We start from the raw sequence: 14,567 nt of genomic DNA on the forward strand, positions 1-14,567 counted from the left end.
TAAGAAATCATGTTAATTAAGTAAACGTTCTGACTGTGTTATGGGCTTTTGAGCTGTATATGAAGGCACTGGTACAATATGCCTTGAGTCATATAGAGTAATGGTGATGGAATTAAATTCTCTGATGAATCATTCAATGGATGTATCCTTTCTGGGACTGGTCTATTATGCAAATGCATCATGGTAAGGACTAAGGAATCCTAGCTTAGGACAGACTGTCCACGGAACAACCATTCAAAACTCTATACTACCACAGGACTAGAAATGATGCTAAGCCATTACTGAAATCAACTACCCAGTTTTCTTTGTTGTTGCTAGTTTGAGAATCTACCAAGTTAACACCCTTTTAAGAACTATAATTAGATTTATCGCTTGCATTAAAATGAGATGATTACGATGCACGGTTGGTTCTTGGTTGGTCTGAACCAGATTCTGACCCCTACTTTTCACTTGAGATATATATTATTCCAGTGTTACAAATGAATGTTACGAGATCCTCTTGGCAAAAATTAACAACCACACAAGAGAGAAGAGACTGCTATATAACCCTAATTTCTCTTCCTTGGGATTGGCAATTTTCCTTTTCCTGTTTAAGATTAAACGAGGGAACCAGCTCGGCAAGCATCAATTCCATTGCCACTGGCTACCACGCATCTCAACAAAGAACACCTGAGCTAGAACACAAAACACCAGCTGCCAAGCACGCTGCCGGAGCCAGGAGGTGCTATTACAAGACTACGCCCATCAATTAACGTCAATGCCAGCGCGGAATGCAAGGTCTGGAGCGGGTAGATTCCAGTGTCGGTCTGCTCTGCCATCTGAACTTTGAATTCTGCAACGTAATGATCTCAACTCTGGTTTAGTTCCCATCAGGGCCCTGCCTGACCAGGCCCTTGCCCCAATATGACGAAATAACTATCCTGCCAAGCGTTCTGTGATTGGGGTTAGCATTTGGCAATACTCAAAGAAGTTTTAGCTTTGCACCCGTGAGGCTTGAACCACCTCTCACTCGACTGAAAGGGACCCCATCATGCTCCATGGATCCAGGCTCCAGCCAAGGAATCCGAAGTCTGGAACGAACCACGACCTCGAGTTATTCATGTTTTATCACTGCACAATGGAATGAAAGCTAAACACCAGCCCTAGATGTATGATGCGACACCACCTTCAATTGGACGAAAAGACGTTAAGGTGGAAACCTAAATACATGGCAAAGGACCTACCTGGTTTCAGGTTTTAACCCAAGCCAAATGCCATCAGGCACAACGGATTTCACCAAAGACCAAGATGGTAGAGGACTAGAGGTCAAAAACATTCTTCAAGACAAGGGGAGGTCGGTGACGTTTTTACGGCGAAAGGATAAACTTTATTAATGATGAAATCAAGTGATATTAAACCTTGGAATTATATTTATATCCAAAAAGTTATAGGAAACAAGTGATCCCGTGCCTCAGGTTGGAAAAAAAGATTTAAGAACGGTGTCAAGTGTAAACACAATCTTGTGAGAATTGAAAACTATACCTTCAACGTCATAAACACAATCCAGTAACTCAACGTCGGTTGAAAATGAAAATATGCAATTACGTCTGAAATGTAAAAGCATCGACCCAAGTTTGGATTGATCAAAGAACTTGTGACAATCGTGCATGGACAACTTGCATACGGAAACCCTACAGCTATGCAACCCAGATAACAAAGCACAGCCCAAGTACCAGAAAGGTACAATATGAATGTTCGACCCGTTGGGTTGCTGGAGTAGACCAACCTCTAGGAATCTCCCATTGTTGTTCGAATCCCTCCATTTCACATAAGCTCCATTCATCCAACCAGATAGAACCTTTAATGTAGCTGCTCAGATATATGACCTCGCAAATGAAATGTTGGGCTACAAAAGATGACAGGAATATGGGAGAGGTTTGGCCCGGGAATCAGCAAACACTATAGCGCACTCAAAGCAGGAGAGAGATTGCCACATCACAGAAATTGGCCACGAGTGAGCATATACGTATGTCTAACCATCCGGGTTTCGCCCAGATGAACCTCGAGTCGCAGAACAGGCAGCGAAGCAGAGAGGCACATGACCCAATAGATTCAAGCACAATCTCAAAATCTATGATAACAAAAGTAGGGCCCAGATTTAACCTCCGAGGTTCACTAAACATTAATGAGGCATTCCAGTGTCTCCATTCCAGAAAGGAAAAGCGGGAGAGATGATAACAAAAGGAAAAGTAAAAGAAGTTCTGTTTTCTTTTACTCGTTCTTCCTGTCCGATGCTCTGATTGGGACGTTGAACCTCAGACAAAAGACCAGTTAACAAACAAAAAGCATATGCAGTGAGCGTTTTCCTCTTCATTCAACACCTTCCAGGCTACGGCTCTTTCGTAGGAGACTGGCCTGCCCATGCTTGATAGGCAAATACCACCTTGGAGGCATGCAAACCCCTGCAATGAATCGAAATAGAAGAGAACAGTGAACTACTAAAAGATCAAATTTTAGAGCAATTTTCTATGCTGAAAAAATAGATTGCCCACATTTACTTGAATTCTATATATTATTCTCTACCACACATAAGGTCAACCACTACAGAAAAATGCAATAATATATTTGACCCAAGTTATCCAGTTGGTGGGCGATAGTCCAAACAGAACAGAATGGAAGTAGTAAGGACTAAGGAATTATCTAAAGGCGACAATTTGACAGAAGATATTGCTCTGGGATAGAGTGCACTGATGACACGTGGGGCAGGATGTGTAAACCCCAAATGGTTGGTTGTTATGGCTTGTTGATCTGAGATAACCACAAAAAGAGATTGAAGTGGAGGTACACAGAATTGGAGATGCAAGGAGAAATGTGCCTTGTAAGACTCAGATTACCAACCAATACCTTGAACATTATTGACGAATTTCCAAAAGAAGTAATAAAACATCCTATGAAGAAGCATAGGATGTTGAGCAATCGAGGAAATAACAAAAGACACGTTAAAAAACTAGAAATATCCTATTTTGTAAGAAAAAAAAGTAGGAAATTGAGAAGGTCTAGTTTGCAAAAATAATAATAATAAAGTGAAACAAGAAGATTCCACAACATTAAAGAACGCCAAAAATGCATCAGAAAAAAGAAGGCATTTGGTTCAAGTAGGTGAAGATGAAAAAAAAAAGATAACAAAGTGAAATAAGACAACATTACCACAACATTAAAGAACGCCAAAAATGCATCAGAAAAAAGAAGGCATTTGGTTCAAGTAGGTGAAGATGATAAAAAAAAGATAACAAAGTGAAATAAGACAACATTAAAGAACACCAAATAATGCATCAGAAAAAACAAGCCATTTGGTTCAAGTTGGTGATGATGAAATATATCCCCTCTTGGTAGTAAAGGGAATTCAAAGTCACTTCATGCTGGTTTTCAGCAGCATCTGGACGCACTTCTCTAAAATGGGTCCTCAAGAACAAAGTGAGATTGACTAAGGATTTCACGAAGAAAGTCTTTTTTAGCTTCTTAATAAAATCCCAGCAATGAATCCTTTATATGATGAACTTATGCTGTTAAACTATATTAAGGCTCAGTTTGGAAAGAGTATAAATACAAATATGTAGACTGCAAAACCTTGTATTTTGTACTATTTTGTATGTATTTGCACTGTAGATATGTGAATTTGTACTCTTACCAAACCAAGTCCAAACATCTAACTACATGTAATTCTAAAACAATCCCTTCAAGAACAACAACAGCAAAAATAATAAGCTTAGTGTTCAAAGGGCAGTACAAAACCTGCTGCATTATCTGTGGGAACTCTGAGCAGAGCGTCTTTCGTCCATGATCATCAAATATCTTCTCCAGAGTAATGTCTTGCAATGCAACTAAGGTTGTCTCGAGCATGTCCAGACCTACCTGATTTGCAAAGGTAAAAACTGGCAGTGCCTACAAAAAATGCAAAAATTACATCATAAAATAAACTTTAATGTCAAGGTAATACAGAAAAAAAGAGCACAGTTATAAACAATGGCAGATTTGAAACTCTGAAACATCTAGTGATGCATCTTTACATTCTAACAATGGCTAACCAAAATACCGTCTTTACATTCAAGAACAGAAGCAATGGAATAAAAGAGGACCAAGATCATCCATGTTTCCATAATTTAATTTTTTCACTTTTTTTCTATTTATTATTTTATTCCTCCCCTCAAAGTTCGACATAATCTGCCAATAACAACTTTTTACTTGTCTGTGTCAGGCCTGCATTACTCTTGATTTCCTATTTACCAATATATATCCTTATATATTTGATAAATTTCCGAATCTTGATACATGTCAATTTGTTCTGCACAACCATAACCATATAGAGTCATTCAAATCCATGCTAATATTGCAGATTTGTGGAATTCCTTACTGGCAAAAGCAATATTATGGAATCTCAGAGCTTCCCAGACTTTGTCTAGCCATTTTATGCTCCAGAAGATTTCATGAGGACAGATGCTGAAAATCGCATGCACATTTGTCACTTTTGTAAGTTTACAATGTTTGATTTATCATGCTTGTGCATCAAATTCTATCATGGACTCCTGAACATAGAACTTCAAAAGCCATCTCATATGGCTTCCAGTTCAAGTGGAAACCTCATTTTAGGTATTTCCTAGGGTAAGAAAAAAGTTTCATCAAACATTTTGGATTACGAACTAGATCATCTAGATCGCACACCTAACTGTAATTTTGAAGAATTTAGTAATGGACATAGGCACACAGCTGAGCCACAAAAACCATGTTTTCATGCTTTTATTTCTTTATTGCATTATGGTGTCTGATCCTTTGTCCAACATTTCCCACAGTACAAGTTAACAACAGCAACTCAGCAGTTGCAATACATCCTTACCGTGTTGACTATCTCCCAGGCACTCAAGTAAGCCTTACATTCTAGAACACATATCAGGTGTCACACCTCAATTCACATTGCACATTTTCTTTCATGTTCTACTTGAGACACCATATTTTTTAGTCTGCTTCCTTGATGCATTCTTTGTTTCTTCTAAATAATTAGATACCAGCTGTGATATTTCCTATACATATTACATATTCCTCCTAAAATAGATTGCTTGATATACTGCAATTCTATATTTGTAATATGAGATTGTAGAAATTAAAAAGGGTACAAGAGTTAGAAAACATAGATCACTCATCACAAATGGATGAAGTGTCTGCGTAAGAAACACATTAGACTCTAACCTTCCCGAGATTCTTGAGTGACACTTTAATGTGATTTTTTTTTCTCCCTTGCTTATTTGACATAAATGAAAAGTAATGGCACAAATTGATTGCCATTTTCCCTATGAAAGGGTATTAAGTGACAAAGACAACCTTTTAAAAATTCTATAGGTTTATAATGTTAAAAGTCAAGAAAATATGGTGTTCAATAGTTTGTACTCGTCTCTAGACATGTTTATGACTCCTTCATTTTGCTGACTCGAGTCATCACAAATTAGATTCTGATTCCTGTGTCCATGCAACAGTGATTTGGAGTGCTCTATGTTAAGGCCCTAATTTAGTAAAACTGCTAGCTTGTGCATGTCCTTTTACTTGGCAGTTAGGAACCTATTTAATTTCTTCTATTTGAAGACTTCGTTTGAGAATTGCAGTCCTATAATTTGTAACATCTTGTTATAATATTGATAAATGCCACAATCATATTTCAAAATTTGTGTGAGAATTCTAAGTAGCATATTCCAGTGGAGTTGAGCCATAAGACAACCTGTGCCAAATTAAGCCAGGCAGGGTGAAATATATGTATTTACACCAATGTTCATAGTTTCAAGGTGATGCCTAGGTGGGTGTCTAATCGCTAAGCAGTTTTGTAAATTGTGTTATAAAATGCTTTTATATTCTTAATTTTTTGAGATTATAATTATAAAAGACATTACTAAACTAAAATATCCATTTTTCATGTTTATATACTAATTCCTTTTTGTTATGGAACCTAGGAAACTACTGTAGGATACATGAGTTTTACTTGAAAAAATTCATCGCCTAGGCGACAAGGCACCCCCTGTTGCCTAGCCTCACCTTGGCACCTTGAAAACTATGCTCATGTTTATATCTTCAATTTGGTCATCTTTTCTATATATATCTAATCTTTCAAGCTCATCAGTAGTTATATCATCCTTGTGACATTAATCTTTATGCTACACCTTCAGTTCAAAATCCATCCACAAAACCTTTCCTCAGGGTGGGGGGAGAGGGGGTGAAAACTTGTCTTTTGAAATGCAATAATGCACATCATTGTTACCGAGTGCAAAGAGATTCATCTCTCAAATCAGAGCAGACAATAAATCTCAATACATGCAAGATCATGTCTATAAGGCAACCAAACTTGTATGAAAATTGAATAGTCAAAAACAATGATGTACAAGTAATAAGAAAATACTTTAGTCACAGAACATATGAAAATATTCTTCGACAACCATGTTGCAGTGGAAAAATAGAGATTCAAGCACTCACCTTCAAAGAGCAACACATGATAGCATCCTGGTGATGCCAAAGAGTTTTAAGAATGGATTCACTTCCTTCACTGCTGGGTTTTAGTAGTTCCACACCCAAAAAGTTCCTGTCAACAGTGTAGACAATCGATTTACATGACTGAATACAACAAGAAATGAAAGCAATTTCCGATTTGAGCATAATGCAGACATGCCAACAACTGCTACTATGGATGTTTTGATGATGATGAGTTCATGTAACAGACCTATAGCTATGGCAGATCCAACGAGCAAGGGTGTGTGCTTCAGGAGTGCCTGGTGGAGGCCGAAGCCCAGAATGAGAACTGAGACGAGAAGGTGAAAGTGCCAGAGCCACTCTCTGAACAGAAGATATAATGCTGCGAACATATTGTCGAGCCATGGATGCTACATTTTCTTGCAAGTGACTCTCAAATGCAAATTGAAATGCTATTGTCATCACAGATCTCATGTTTCCAGTGTTGCCAGAATAATCACCAGATATTCTATTACCAGCAGTCCCAACCTCAAGAGCAGAAGCAAGGTCTAGTGTGCGATTTGGACTTGAAGCATCCTGCATGGTGTTGACAAATGCAATTCAAACTCAAAAAAGGGACAGAGTCATAGAAAGATGACATAATGCCGCCTCTAATTCCATAATAAAAGCATACAAGAGACAACTCATCTAATTTTAATGATCAAAATGTCCTGATTGCATATATGCTTAGTTAAATGGGAAAAAAAGGCTGTCATAAGCCAGTTACTTAAAGACATACCATCCCTGCGTCAAGAGGAATAATCCGGAAACCAGAAGGTAGAAGGGGCGCATCATCAGCAAAAGAAGCATCAATGGGAGCAAAAATGAGTTCAGCGCAAGTGCCAACAGCATTCTCATCAACACCACTGCACAGCTGCAGCAGTAATAATGCAAAAATGAAAGAATCAGTTTTAAACTGATAACAGAAAAAAGTTACTTTAATACAATTAGCCAAATAACAAAGAAGCTCTCTCCCTCAAACACACACATAAAACTCAGATTTTCTTTACATTGTGGTTTCATAGTTCTTCACATTCCTTTATATTTTATGGTTGCAAAACTGAGTGGTTTCTTCCGAAGTATTTTTGGTTGCTTATTCTCCAGTGGTTCTTAGATGAGAGATTCACATGAATTAAAAGGAGTAAAGAATGATTACTTGCAAAAGAAACATGTCTCTTGGCATCATGGGATCCTCCTGACAGTGTCCAATACTTTCCAATTTAATTACCTCCAAGAACTGCACACAACAAGAACAATAACGTCAGATGCACAACAATCAGGAGACTGCATTGGGAAAACAATATTGAATACAAGGTAACATCAAAATCAGTAAAAACAGGTGTTAATGTACAGTATCCTGACAAAGAAAATGGCTGTTAGTGTACAGAATCCTGACAATAATCAGGAGACTGCATTGGGAAAACAACGTTTAATACAAGGTAACATCAAAATCATTAAAAAAACAGGTTAGTGTACAGTATCCTGACAAAGCAAATTACTTGCCTCTTCATGCTCAATTGTGTGAGCCAATGGAAGAATAACCTGGCCACCAAAACTTCCAAGACGAGATCCTGGTAAGCTACAAGGGCCAGCTTTCAGTGAAGCAGCTGAATAAGCATCAATATTACTGTCAGCCCATTCTGATCGGTGCTCTCGCAGGAACCTGAGAAGTATCGCAGGAGGCACATTCTGCAATGAAACAATGAAGAAGAAGCAGAACAAATCAAATGAATTTTCCATTGGAATATCAACTTCCCAGGATTGTCCTTATATTTTTCAAATATTCCAATGGGTTATGCTTATGCTTTAAATATTAAAATTGCAAACCCAGTTTTGGTTCAAGCAGAAAAAATGGGAGAAGAGGTTTTCCAATTGCTTAACAAATCAAATGAATTTTGCATTGGAATATCAACTCCCCAGGATTGTCCTTGTATTTTTCAAATATTCCAATGGGTTATGCTTATGCTTTAAATATTAAAATTGCAAACCCAGTTTTGGTTTCAAGCAGAAAAAATGGGAGAAGAGGTTTTCCAATTGCTTTATCAGTACCAAAGGCTCCATTTGGGCAGACTGCAAAAACAAAAATGTTCAGTGCATAACCTTGTATCCAGTATTTTTAAACCTTGTATTTGCACTCTTCCCAAACTGAGCCTAAAGTTTCTTCATTCAACTTTTCACTAAAGGTTTTCCATCCAATAGTAAGCTGCATTTCAAGTAGAATGCTCAGGATTTACTTACAAAGGTACCCACTTAAACAATGGTAACAATGGGAAGAAAATCTTGAAAGTGGAAGAGATTCAAACTATGCATTGAATATCTACCAAAAGTAAATATAATTGAAATAGGAAAAAAATAAAGAGTACACTTAAGTATTTATTTAAATCAAATGTAAAATATTAAAACATCATGAAATACAATTTAAGTTGTGTATTTTTAATAAAAACGAAATCATAAGCCAGGGGAAAAAAGCAGAAATATCTATTAAGAATTAACACCCAATAAAGAATAACAAACTTCCTAGATCGATAACATATAAACAATATTTAATAATTAATAAAAATTTATGTTTAATCCAGCAGAATTGCCAAAAATATGCATGCAAAACACCCAATGCTATTATCACCCCAAAAAAAGTTCACAAACAAATACAGCAAATGCGTAAATAGCCACAATTCTGACCTGTAAGAGCATGGATGCCTTTGCACATAGGACAGAATTGTTCATAGCTGGAAATCCACTACCAAAGGTAAGGTTGACACCCATTACTTTGCTAGGCGAGGAGTTTACAAGGATGGTTACATCATCCATGCCATCATTTCCCATCATGGACCATCCCTCATCAGTAAAACCATTAAGAGCTTCGTTGAAACCCCTGCAAAACAAATTTTATCAAGTTTATAAAATTGAAACATTTGCAAACCAGTACAGTTAACTGATCTTAAAGTTAATTTAAGTATACAGACCTGCTAAGTCTCTGGCTAAGCGCTCGTAGAGCTGCTGGCCTTCTACCCCAACCAGTGACAGTTGACTGAGAAACTTCTTGAGCAATTTGCCTCAGGTGGCGTAAAGCCTAATAGAAACAGCAAAAAATAATAGAAACATAAAATATTAATATTGAGTCGTTACCACCTCTACCTACCATCTTAACCAAACAATGCCTAGCAATTTTGGATAACGGAAAAAATTTTCTCTATTAGGATGTGACTTGTTCCTTTTAGGAGAAAAAAAAAAAGTTACAATGGACGGTCAAATTTGATTTTTCAAATCAACATGTCCAGTAATTGGTTTTTTCAGTCCAGTTACTGAAAACCTATATAAAGATTAAAAAAAAAAAACAATGGAAGTGATAGGCATACCGCCATTGTTGTCTTTTGAGCAAGCACAGTTGATGATTCATAAAGTGGGCGCAACACTTCAGGTACACTCCATGGCTGGTTCACAAAATGAAAATCTAAGTAATGAACAGCTAACTCGTAGAACATACATATCTCTTAACCCAAAAAGGGAAAAACACAATCACAAAACTTGTAGCAAAAATACAGCAGATAATTCATGTACCTCTAAATCCATATGATCAACAATATGTATTATTGATCCACCCCCTTCACATGGTCTTATCAAATACCCACTTGGTAGCATTTCTCCCCTCACAAAATTTTGCACTGTAGGCATGCTCGGACCGCCCTGAGTGTTGCTAAGTGATCTTTCACAGACCTGACCATTTCATAGTACATATGTAATCATCAGAATAGCTCCAAAATAAAAATAAAAAAAGAATCAGAATGAGAAAACAGAAAGTGAAGACATGCTGCTATAAGGCTGCAGGTTTTTTCTGCAATCCCAATGAAGGCCATCCAGGAGCTACATACCACAAGACTACCATCCTCCAAAACAGAAGTGTAGCGCAACAACCAGAAGTCACGAGCAGGAGCCAAAGTTGTTGGTGCATACAGCTAAACCAAATGAAAAACAAATAAGTCAACACAAGTTTATGATACGGACCATAACTAAGAAACATATGCATGTGTTTGAGTATTACACCAACAATTAACACCTACCTGCATATAGAGCAGCTCAATGGTTCCACCATTTCCAGTGGGCAGCACATTGAGGACATCCACAGCTCGGCAATCACGGAACCATGAAGGCCGATCTTTGAGGATTTCTGCAACCTGAAGCAGCATATTGAATTAAACCATTCTCATTAGTAAAACCACTGACAATTAAGGAGAATTGCAACAATTGAGGAAGAAACGAAAAAATACAAAGTTGAAAAAAGAACTCACCCTGGTAGGCTCAAGGCCCACCAGGCCACAGGCTCGTGCTGCCACACCAGTGCAACCATGAGAAATAGCAACGATTCCAATGGAATCCGGACCAGGCTGCACAGAAAAACAAAAACAATTAGCAAGGAACAAGATATTTAAGTGATCGTGTATTATGCCAGAAGAAGTTAAGAGCACCTAGATTTTTCAAAAAATTGAAGACGTATTATGTAAAACACCAAAATCAGCCTGGGGAAGATACGTTCATTTTAAAACTATGTATGTTATCCAATAGGGAGAATTGAGTATTGGCACATTGACAAATAGACAAGAAAGAGAGAGAGAGAGAGAGAAAGAGAGAGAGAGAGGCAACCTTCATCCCAGGCATTTGGACCCACTCCACGGCAGTTCCAGTGGCCTTCGAAAGAAACTCTGTTAATGTCTCCTCCGCAATGGACAAAAGTCTAGGGAAAATACAAACAAAACCTTAGAAGCCACACAACAACAAGGTCGTCACAAAGCACGAGAATAGAGGACCTATAAAAATTTACAATATTTTACTAACCCTGCAGGACTAGCGTCCCTTGGCGGATGCTGAGGCGTTAAATGGTGTTGGCCGCTGGTCACCACTGATTCACAACTCGTATCCGTGGTGGCAAGGGCCGTCTGCAAGACAAAAAATCAAACTCAAAACCCAACTTCAGGAAACAAGGATGAATTTAACATGCTCACAAGCTACAAATTAATAAACGTTAAAATAGAATGAAGAACAACAAGTACCAAAAAGCAAAGAAGAAAGTATAACAATACAACTCCTTACACTCTGAGTCTGTTGGCGGAAGTAACCATTCTCATACACCAGCTGCGAAACCTGCTTCTGCAACCTGTCGTTCTCCTCCATTAAGAGCTTGTTCATAGCCGTCAGCTTCCTATTTACAGCTTGGAGGCGCGAAGCCTCCTTTCTTTGCTTTTCTCTACATCTGAAGAAGAAAAACAGCTTGTATTATATGTAAACTAATAAATTGGTAATGGACATAAAATTCAGAAGCAGAATTCATAATACCTTCGATTCTGGAACCAGACTTTTATCTGCTTAGGCTCAATGTTGGAGAGAATCGGGCACTCTCGGATCAGCTGTTGCCGACGAATGGAACTAGGTTTTGGACATTCATGATAGAGCCTTTCAAGCGCTTCGACCTGCTCAGGTGTGTAACGGACATACTTTCCATTTTCCATTCCACCTTTACCATCCTTGCAGGACGCCGTAACAGCCATCATAACTTCAGAATTAAAGATGATAAAATAGCAGAAGCAAACCACTAGTTTGAGGTGCTCAACTAGCAAGAATTGAGACTCTGAGACCACAAGAAGCAATTCTCGACCGCTCTCAAGATTCAAATAATCAGCAAGCAAGAGGTGGGGTTGGCGGTTTAAGCTCCTCTGGCATTGATACAAAGTTCTCACTCGGCTTAATACTTACCTCTCCTCCAGAAGTCAAAGGAAACATTGAAGAAGGAAATGCTTCAAAGAGTCTCTAACTTCCAAGTCTTCTTCTCTAACAATCTCGAAGCGCTCGGGCGAAGGGAAACAAAAATAAATAAGAAATACAGTTGGTGTTCCCCAAACTAAAACGTCGTTGTCCTTCTTTCTTCACTATGAGGCAGCGGTGAACACAAGAAAAAATAGATCTTTCGAGATCGGAGCGGTAAACCACCTCAAACGAACTCCTCTCCAGCCTCTCACAACCGTGTTAGGCTCTGAGGCTTTTATATCCACCGAAGAAGTTGAGACTCGCAGGCTCAACCGCTCAAGCCTGAAACTGTATAATACGCTATCCTCTTCCTCTTTTAAACCTCGTTAGAACAAGGTCGAAAAAAGCATTCCGTCTAATATCTTTTTTTTTCCTTCCCGTCTTCCGAAGCTAACGAGAAAATCAAAATAAACAAGAGGGAAGAGGGAAGTGGAGGAACTTTCACACCAGATATTCCTCGAGATTGAAGTTAGTTATTTTCCGACGGGTCGACAATTCGAATGCGTCGATGCTCGGATTCCCTTCGTGACCCCAGAACCGAGCTGAACTTGGTTGTCCCCGCAGAATGCGTTCAGAAACGCTACTTTCTTGACATTTAAAACTTCAAATAAGAATTGGAACCAGAGATTTCTCAAGATCCGAGCTTCCTTTCGTTGTTCCTTCAGGCAAACAGAAAGAACAGACACGAAAGCAGCATCAACGACGGAACCTTGCTCGTACGAGCGGTTTCACGATCTTGTTTACACTCTTCTAAGAGCGGGAACCCGCAGAAGCGATCTTCATCTTTTCGAGGGGTTCCACCGCCGACTTCAGTATATGGTTCCTAATCTTTGAAACATCCTAAATTCCTAGGACCTAAAAATACGAAAAGAAGGCTTTCCCTGCACAATAATACAACAGCCAAGGAGTAAATACTAGGAAGACCGATTTTATGTGTTGGACCTCCCTGCTGAAACGAACTGAAAATTCATGACTTAATAAAAGATTTCAGCCATGGCGATTCCCTAAAGCTCAAGCTCTCCTTTTCCTTCGGAATTTCAGCAGGAAAAGCATGGACAGAACCAAAGATATTAGACAGAAACCCTCACCTTCATCTCTTGCCGTTCGCTTACAGTGGTTCGACAACTTCGGCTTAAATCTCTCCGCTGTGCAAGAAAAAAAATGGAGCAGACCTTATAAACGGTATTATTGGACGAAAATGACCTTCGTCGTTAATAAACTGCCCCCGGGAAATCAAGGTAATTGCATTAAATGCATCGAGTTCGAGTGGAGCCGAATCGCCGAATTGCCTACTCGTAATATCATCCCCAAAATACCCAATCAACCAGACAATCAGAATGCCAGACAAGGCGGTGGCGGAGGTGGTAAATTAAAAGAAAAGTAAGGGCATGGAGGAAGGGAGAGGGTTCATGCGTAATGTTGGAATCCGAAACTTAAAAAAACACCGGGCATGGGATAGGTTGCGTGGGTCAGAGAGGACAGAATTATGAGGGTTTTGCATGCGCCTCGGTTTCTCCTTATTTCTAGACAGAAGCTTTATAACATCAGCGGCTTCGTCATGATCGCATCTCCGTATACCTTCATCATCATACATGCATACACATAAACATCATGCATGCTGCATGTATTACATGCAAACATGATATGAGATGATGATGATGATGGGAAAGTGAGTGAGTAGGAGGGTAGGACCGATGAGAGAGAAAGAGATGGTGAAGTGTGAGCGGTTGTCTTTCATCTTTGTGCCCTGGCTTTCTTTTTCAGTTTTAGGTGGAGGGACAGGATAGGGGCTTATGGCTTGCACTTTTTATTTGTTTTTACTCTAAACAAATCAACTACTATAATAGAGTAAGGGCCTTTTCGTCAATTTGGAAGAGTTGCATAGACTCGTTGCTTGCAAAAAATATATATATATTCTTCAATTGACAAGAATAGTCTTGAGGAGTGAGGAGTTGGTGCGTCAGGTTGCGATTGGGCTCGCATCGTCCAGAGCAAAAAAGAGAAAAGGGGGGGCTGGGGGGAGGGGGGAGTGGCTCGATTGGGGTTTGTGCCTGGAACAGTACACTGTACACCACCACCAACCAGGTCGCTCGGATGCCAGCCAGCACCGTCAGTCAAAGTGGGCAATGGCAGACCAAAGTGAGTGGTGGTAGATTCGTCCAATTTGGATTTGGGTAAACAACAACAATTAAACAAATTGTCCATGATTCGAATCGAGGACTCGTAGGTAATGCGCATTGAGCGAGCAG

The 14,567-nt window shown here is 39.0% G+C and overlaps 1 protein-coding gene across 1 annotated transcript; it reads right to left on the minus strand.

Moving 5' to 3' along the window:
* Nucleotides 1-1,560: 1,560 nt before the first annotated feature.
* LOC148847099 (homeobox-leucine zipper protein ATHB-15-like) lies at nucleotides 1,561-13,826 on the minus strand. The gene is made up of 18 exons (XM_088952169.1): nucleotides 11,851-13,826; nucleotides 11,608-11,767; nucleotides 11,353-11,453; nucleotides 11,161-11,251; nucleotides 10,809-10,904; nucleotides 10,581-10,694; nucleotides 10,392-10,475; nucleotides 10,081-10,236; nucleotides 9,879-9,953; nucleotides 9,486-9,592; nucleotides 9,202-9,394; nucleotides 8,026-8,211; nucleotides 7,679-7,759; nucleotides 7,262-7,396; nucleotides 6,734-7,059; nucleotides 6,490-6,595; nucleotides 3,772-3,921; nucleotides 1,561-2,441 (listed from the first exon to the last, which is right to left on the minus strand). Exons 1-18 carry the CDS (start codon nucleotides 12,063-12,065, stop codon nucleotides 2,295-2,297), a joined length of 2,523 nt encoding a protein of 840 aa, XP_088808295.1. The 5' UTR covers nucleotides 12,066-13,826; the 3' UTR covers nucleotides 1,561-2,294.
* Nucleotides 13,827-14,567: the final 741 nt, after the last annotated feature.

The sequence above is a fragment of the Nelumbo lutea genome, chromosome 6 (genome assembly GCF_056320005.1).
Source record: "Nelumbo lutea isolate HS-2025 chromosome 6, American lotus-T2T, whole genome shotgun sequence".
Classification (NCBI taxonomy): domain Eukaryota; kingdom Viridiplantae; phylum Streptophyta; class Magnoliopsida; order Proteales; family Nelumbonaceae; genus Nelumbo; species Nelumbo lutea.